Here is a 7,914-nt window from a genome sequence, read left to right on the forward strand (position 1 = left end):
GACGCGTGGGTAAAGAGGGGCCGTTCAAGATGGGCCGGTGAAGATGGGTCGGTCCAGATGGGTCGGTCCAGACGGGCCGGTGAAGATGGGCCGGTGAAGACGGTGTAACTCAATAAGGACCGTCACCAGACCCGGTCCATAAACTCACAGCTGAATTCTGTGGCTCTCAATGTTCCTAATAAGGACATAAAAGAAGCAGGTTGAACAAACAGGAAGTAGAACCCAGGGTTCTGCAGGTACAGGGGGCAGAGCCACAGCTTTGAACACACCTCTCCAGGTTGCCAGGTTACCAGGTACAAAACCAAGGAAAACACAAAGTGATCAGACTGGATTTTTGGACTTGAATGATCTTGTCTGAAACACACACACACACACACACACACACACACACACACACTGCAGGAGAACCATCCCTTTAAGAGTGCCTTTGGATGACGTCCATATAAGGAGATATTGGAGCAAGTCACATGGGGGGAAGAATGCATCGGCCAGGTCATGTGACCAGTGTGAGGAAATGAATGAATGTCCCTTTTTAAGGCGGTGAACGTGTGTGTGTGTGTGTGTGTGTGTGTGGAGACAGGAAGTTCTGATGTTTACGCTGGGAAACGTTTCCTCGTTCAGACTGAAGAAAACCTTCGTTTATTCCTTTATTGGACAAAGTCAGGGACGACCGTCTGTTGTTTTCTGCTCATGTCAGATCTCCACCGTGTGTGTGACTCATGCATGTATTGCAACACACACACACACACACACACACACACACACACCCTGCGTTGCTCACTTGCACAGTCAGTGAAACTCTCAGGCCTGACACAGACCACGACCGTATATGGACACGGCAGCAGGTACTTCCCCCCTCCCCCCCTCTGTTTCCTCCAGCACATTATTCACTACTGACACTTCCTCTACATCTATCACCCCCCCCCCCTCATTTTCCCAGGACAGGGAGGTGCAGTGTGGGGGTCAGCGAGCATGTTTGACCGTGGTCATCATCTGATCTGGAAAACTCTGAAAAACTCTGAAAAACTCTGTTTGTTTCAATGAAGAATTAACCAGAAAAACACAGAAGAATCCAGATCTGTTTGTTTCAATGAAGGATTAACCAGAAAAACACAGAAGAATCCAACAATCATCCCACAATCATCCGACAATCATCCAACAATCATCCCACAATCATCCCACAATCATCCGACAATCATCCGACAATCATCCGACAATCATCCGACAATCATCCGACAGAACCTCCGTGGGTCAGTAGTCAAGCCTGAATGTTTATTTGAATGAAGTCAGAAACAGTGATTGAACAACAACTGTGACAGTGAATTCCCAGAATTCCCAGATGACCTGAGCTCGGTCCAGGCGGTCCAGCTCTTTCCGATCTCTACCAGCTCCATGCCTTCACAGTACGACCGCGGCCTGGAAACTCTCACCTGCTCTCACACAGGAACAGGACAGCGGTTAAGATGACATCACGAAACCAAAACAGCGGCGGCAGCGGCAGCGGCGGCGCGGTCACACTCACTGTGGCTGCTCCGTGGGAGGAGAGCTGCTGCAGGATTGGGAACGGGGTCCAGTGAATGGGCTCCACGGGCCAACTACAGACAGAAAGGTCACTGGCCTTCCCAGAGTCCAGGACCCCCTCCCCCACACTCAGCTCACTGCCCCTCCATCCATACTGGGAGCTACGGCACAGACAAACACAGAGAACATTCTGGACCACAGTACACTCCCAGAAGGACAGTTGCATTCACAGCACCCCCTGCTGGGGGGGAGGGGGGGGGCGTGCAGACGAACAATGGAACACAAAACCATTAGCGTTAGAATCCCAACAGTTCCAAACACACGCCGTCACGTCACGTACCCGTGGGGGTAAACTGTGTTGATGCGTGTCCCGTGGCTGGGGCAGGTGGAGGCCAGCGACAGCGTGTCGTCATGGTAACAGCAGGGTCGGTCCAGTGCCCGCAGGTGCAGTAACTCATCGGAGCGCGTGAAGACGGGATTGTCCACGGAGTCTGCTGATCCTGCCACGGAACGCAACCAGAACCGCCCTGACAGTTCATCGAAGTGGTTGAACCTGCGATAACTGCACACACACACACAGACAGACAGGAAGTTGTGATGAGGAGTTCATCCACATCATCTCTGTGGGACGGACGGATCAGTTGAATATTGTGGGGAGTTTTTATTTTTTTATTTACCACAGCCATGGTCCTGGAGGGTAATTAATCTGTGAGGATTGAGTCATTACTGAGAATGAAAGTTGAACAATGACCACGGTCACAATGTTCACTTCACACAGAACCAGAACCTTTGGAATGAGGAACTCCATGTTGCACTGCTTCCTTTTTCTGGATTGCGTGGTGACAGGACGCTGTCATAACTGTCAGACCCAACGTCCTGAATACGCCACGTTACGTTGATGACACCGTATTTGGACCTCGACCCAAATGTGATCCAGACTCATCGGACAGCTACAAACATTTACACTGAACTCCCAGGATTTCATTGTAGAGTTTTAATTGAAAGAACAGGGTGGAGCGCCACCTTCTGGACAATCAGATGTTCCCTGTTCCAGCCTCAACCTGCTTCAATTGAATCTTATGAAGAACAATTATGACCTGACAGTGACGTCCCATCAAACATCCAACCTCTGATTCAGTCAGAGCGCTGATAAAAGCTGGAGCCAAGTGACATGAGGTGAAAGACTAGGCTACGGCCAGGAGGGGGCACCATTTAGACTCCAACGAATGTAAAATCAAATCTGCATTTTTCTGACTCAGACACAAACAAATACGGAAATGAAGCAAGTTCACATGTGGACCTCACACAGTGAGAGTTTCTCTGTTCTCAGGTTGAGACTAAGACTATTAAACAGATTTAAACAGATCATTAAACAGATCATTAAACTGATCATTAAACTGATTATTAAACAGATTATTAAACTGATTATTAAACAGTTCATTAAACTGATTATTAAACACGTTCATAATGCATGAAGGAAAGAAGGAAGGAAGGTAGGAAGGAAAGAAACACGTTCTTCCGGGAGTAAATACATGATCGATGAGTCATTAAACAGATCATTAAACTGATCATTAAACTGATTATTAAACAGATTATTAAACTGATTATTAAACAGATCATTAAACAGATCATTAAACTGATCATTAAACTGATTATTAAACTGATTATTAAACTGATTATTAAACTGATTATTAAACTGATTATTAAACTGATTATTAAACTGATTATTAAACTGATTATTAAACACGTTCATCCGGGAGTAAATACATGATCGATGAGTGAAGTTGCGTGGCTACTTCTCAACGCTCTGATGCTCTTGTTTCCAAACATAGACGAACACTGACACCTAGCGCACATTACATTAATTACACGATTATGATTTTCATGCACCATAAACAAAAAGGTCGTGTTATTCAACATGTATTCAAATTAAGCTCATTGTAAATGTCATTTAAATCCCATGATTCAACAGTATTAACTATGAACTGAATATATAATTGAGATTATGACGTAAAAAAAAACTTTTTTTAAATATTCTATGTATTAATGATCAAATGAATATTTATATTTTTTACCTTGAAGTGACTTCAGATGAAGAGACTGAATCAGTACCTGCTGCGAGTTTGATCAACTTTAGCCTGGATCAGAACAGCTCGGTATCGCCGCACAGCCACAAAGGCCAAAACGCCAATCACTGTCACTATGACGACTAAGATGGCGAGACACGCCCCCACCAGCCGCGTACGAGTCATCCTCATGTCACACCTCAGTCCTATGTACCAGAAGTCCTCCCCCACGAGGCAGCTGACAACAGAGACAGAAAAGTGGAAAAAGAAATAAAGTAACAATGAGCTGGAAAAAGGTCACGTGACTTCACAGACGTGGACACGTGACCTGACCGGCAGACGGGACGTCCTCCTGGATGGTGCGTGCAGAGGCCATGATGGTGACAGTAGTCGAAGCGACAGACGGAGGAGCAGGTGTAGTTGGCCGCTTCAGTCTGGGCCAAACATTTGTAACCTGAGGGACACTGGAGCAACCAATCACAGACGGGGCCCTGGACACCTGGAGGCCGGAAAGAAAAAGACAATAAAACCACCGTTAACACAGAGAGCTGAACAGAAAGTGAGCAGAGCTTCAACCCCGACGCCACGTTTCAGTTCAAACAGACGGCGTGCGGATTACTGGACGACTAGCTTCAGCTGCCGCGACGCTCTACGACAGTGAATGTTGTGAAGGACAGACTGTCACACGGTTGGTCTCACAGCACGTCCGGCTGTTAATCAGATTCCACGAGGTGTGGGTTCGACGCTGGGCCAGACAGTCTAACTCAGTTAGATGTTTACAGACATGTTGTCTCAGATTAACTCAATAAACGCACAGATGATCGGGTTAGCGTGAACAGCCCGTGGGGGAATCAGAAGAAGGAGTCCATTGTTTCTCTCACCTCCCAGTGTAATGTTGACCACCTGAGATGATCCAAACTCCTGCCCCTGACCGGCGGCCTCAGCCAGTCCCGTGGTCTCCAGCCACCGCAGGGCGCCGCTGGTTTGAAACTCCACCAAGACCTGCACTGCACGGCCACTGCAACATCAGCCCACAGTGAGTGAACCCTCAGGTTCCATGTCTCATATACAGTGTATGGAGTGTTGTGTGGTGCAGTGACCCCCTGCCCCCAGGTTAGTCCAAAAGACAATTCAGAAGGTTCACATTTTAATAACAACCTTTTTTAGAACTTTGTCAGATTTATTTTTAATTTGAAATCAAAGCAAATATCTCACTTATTTCTTTATTCATTTAAAAACCTGAACAATTTACTGAGTGTTTAAATTGAGTTCCGTCCTTCGACCAGACCAAGAACTGACTGGTGAGGTGAATTCTCAGCTGGTGCTGCACCGACTCTCACTCTCACCCAGGCGGTGGCGTCTTCTTCACGGCCAGAGTTAAAGGCTGATCCTTCAACCGTTATCTGCAGCAGCAGCTCGATGGACTCCACTGTTGGACGGAGAAGACAACAAACAGCTCAGCACGGTGACCAATCACAGCAGAGTCCGACTGACTGGTCCCTATGGTGACGAAAGCCTGGTGGTCAACGCTGTTACTGCAGCTCACTAACCCCACCAGTTATGACTCCGTTTACATTCAGATGAAAATGTGATTTTATTGGAGTGTCCGGCCCCAGGGACTCAGACAGACACAGTTGGTGACCCCTGACCTACGGTAAACCATGGAGGGAGTAAAGAGGCAGAAACTGCTGCTGAATGTGCTTGACCTTCAAGATTCTCTCCAAACAGACAACAACGACAACGACAACCCGTCAACATCACCTTTAATGACCGCAGGGTGGTCTGGAACCACGTAAAAGCGCGGCGTCTGACTGGTCGTGGATCTCTGCGTCGCTGCTGAGGTTGAGGTTTCGGCTGAAGATGTCGGTCTGGACTTGGTCTCCTGACCAGAACCTTCAGTAGTCCTGTGGGGGGGCTGCAGTGATGGTGCAGCTGTGCTGGAGTACGTGGTGGTGAGTCCGGGAACTGACGACCAGGGAACGTGGTCTGCCAGACTGAGACCAGGACTGACCCTGAGAACTAGTCCGGCAGTCGTGGACGGGAGCAGAGCCGTCTGTGAAGGACTGACCGCTGGTGCTGGTGGGGACGCAGGAACAGTTTCCTGGTCAGACAAGGTGGACTGGGACAGGGTGGACTGAGACAGGGTGGACGGGGACAGGGTGGACTGGGGCAGGGGGGACTGGGACAAGGTGGACTGGGACAAGGCGGACTGGGACAGGGTGGGCTGGGACAGGGTGGACTGGGATAGGGTGGACTGGGACAAGGCGGACTGGGACAGGGTGGACTGGGATAGGGTGGACTGGGACAGAGTGGACTGGGACAAGGCGGACTGGGACAGGGTGGGCTGGGACAGGGTGGACTGAGACAGGGTGGACTGGGACAGGGCGGACTGGGACAGGGTGGGCTGGGACAAGGTGGACTGGGACAGAGTGGACTGGGACAAGGGGGACTGGGACAAGGGGGACTGGGACAAGGTGGACTGGGACAAGGTGGACTGGGACAGAGTGGACTGGGACAAGGGGGACTGGGACAAGGGGGACTGGGACAAGGTGGACTGGGACAAGGCGGACTGGGACAGGGTGGACTGAGACAGGGTGGACGGGGACAGGGTGGACTGAGACAGGGTGGACGGGGACAGGGTGGACTGGGACAAGGGGGACTGGGACAAGGTGGACTGGGACAGAGTGGACTGGGACAAGGGGGACTGGGACAAGGTGACAAGGTGGACGAGGGCATGACTGAGTGGGTGGTCTGTCTGTACCACGGTCCAGAGTCTGGTATCGATGGTAAAGACGGTGGACCAGCGGACGTTTGGTGTGTCTGTTCATGCAGGAGTGTGCAGCTAGGGGGCAGTGTCTGTGTTTCAGTTCTAGTACTTTCTACAGCGGGTGACGCCGGGCCGTCTCCTGGTGTGGGTGCTGAACCAGTGAGCGTCCCGTCTGTGAGCTGGTCTGTACCAGGGAGCCGTGTGTTTTCTGCTGTCGTTTGTGGCCGGGTGAACGTGGAGACGGGGTGAGGAGTGTGGCCCAGGCGCTCTGTCCTCTGGGTGGCAGCGGTCCGACTGTGAATCTCTGCTCCGCGCTCCGACTGTGAAGCTGTACCAGAGTCGGCCGGGCTCGGGTTCGGAGCGGTCCATTCTGGGGCCACAGGACGGGCAGGCGATCTGAAGGCAGCGGTAGGTGTCGGCGTGTACGACTCAGGGGTCGGGCTTCCAGCATGAACGCCGTCCGAGTCACGTGACACCGCGACGAAGGGCGATCTGGAAGGGTCAGAGGTGACCGGATCAGAACCCAGTCTCTTTGTGCTTCTGTGGATCCTCCAGGAGTGGGACTGACTGGGTTTGGGCGTCGCACTCACGTCTTCGTCATGTGAAATTGGTGGGACTGTAGCGCCACCTCTGGTGGAATAGAGAGCAGAAGGTGGACTGTTGGAGGTGGACGGTGTGGGATCCTCCTGTAGACCGGAGCTGTAGACCTGGTTCTGGTTCTGGTTCTGCCGGTGCTCCGGTCCAGAGTCGGTTTCTGTGGTGAATACGTCTGTGTGGAGAGTGTGCTCAAAAGAGGGGTGTGTCACAGATACAGGACGCTCAGTGCTGTGAACAGTTCCAGATGTTTCCGCTCCATTGTTTGGTCCTTCCTCAGGAAAAGGGGGGGTTCCCCTCCCAGCGACCCAGAGTCCCGTCAGGGGTGAGGTGGGCCCACGGTCCTGAGTGGAGTCTTCACCTCCACGCAGGTGACCTCTGACCTCCTCTGTCCTCGTCATCACCTCTGACCCTACAGGAAGTGCGCCTGTGAAGCTGGTCCTCGTCTGAGTCCAGTGGGTGAGGGTCTGGGCCGAAGGTGGGCCGGTGCGGTCCGACTCTGACCAGGAAGTCCTCTCATCTTCCTGGACTGGAAAACCAGGAACAAAACAAACACAAAACAGAACAGAATGAGGNACCGTGGGCACAACTACAGCCCACACTGACCAAAACATGACCCAAATCCTGGAGCAGAACAGAACAGGTCCAGATTCTGGTCCAGGTTCTGGTCCAGGTCCAGGTTCTGGTCCAGGTTCTGGTTCTGGTTAGCGGCTCACTGACTGGTTAACTAAGTTAGACAGTTCCTCACCCTGATAGGACAGCTGAATCTCATCAGGAGAACGTCCGTCTCCTGTCCAAGTGATGTGAGCCTGGTTTCCCCCACAGCCTTTGAGCAGAGCCCCCCCCTGACCCCCCAGGACCTGACGGTGAGCTCCTGTGACGTCACCACACAGCACCGATACACCGGCACCACCGGGACTCTGTGCCAGCTCCAACAGGAGAGTCCTGCCCTCAGGGATCTCTATC

General features: G+C 51.4%; 2 protein-coding genes across 2 annotated transcripts in view; both read right to left on the minus strand.

The window, feature by feature from the left end:
• Positions 1 to 1,257: 1,257 nt before the first annotated feature.
• Positions 1,258 to 4,613, minus strand: LOC112487460 (uncharacterized; the record flags this gene model as incomplete). Its single annotated transcript, XM_025058461.1, has 6 exons — positions 1,258 to 1,430; positions 1,523 to 1,682; positions 1,862 to 2,083; positions 3,634 to 3,825; positions 3,921 to 4,086; positions 4,469 to 4,613. Coding segments are annotated over 6 exons (1,029 nt in total), but the record flags the coding sequence as incomplete, so codon positions are not given.
• Positions 4,614 to 4,816: 203 nt separating this feature from the next.
• Positions 4,817 to 7,914, minus strand: part of LOC103383507 (mucin-5AC-like) — a 5,757-nt gene continuing 2,659 nt past the window's right edge. The window contains exons 3-7 of the mRNA XM_025058462.1: positions 7,697 to 7,858; positions 6,278 to 7,477; positions 6,218 to 6,231; positions 5,349 to 6,171; positions 4,817 to 5,016 (exon numbers count right to left, since the gene is read on the minus strand). Coding sequence (XP_024914230.1) covers positions 4,847 to 5,016; positions 5,349 to 6,171; positions 6,218 to 6,231; positions 6,278 to 7,477; positions 7,697 to 7,858 — 2,369 coding nt within the window. The 3' untranslated portion in view covers positions 4,817 to 4,846. The remainder of the gene's footprint in view (positions 5,017 to 5,348; positions 6,172 to 6,217; positions 6,232 to 6,277; positions 7,478 to 7,696; positions 7,859 to 7,914) is intronic.

The sequence above is a fragment of the Cynoglossus semilaevis genome, chromosome 9, assembly GCF_000523025.1.
Source record: "Cynoglossus semilaevis isolate Cse_v1.0 chromosome 9, Cse_v1.0, whole genome shotgun sequence".
In the NCBI taxonomy this organism is placed as follows: domain Eukaryota; kingdom Metazoa; phylum Chordata; class Actinopteri; order Pleuronectiformes; family Cynoglossidae; genus Cynoglossus; species Cynoglossus semilaevis.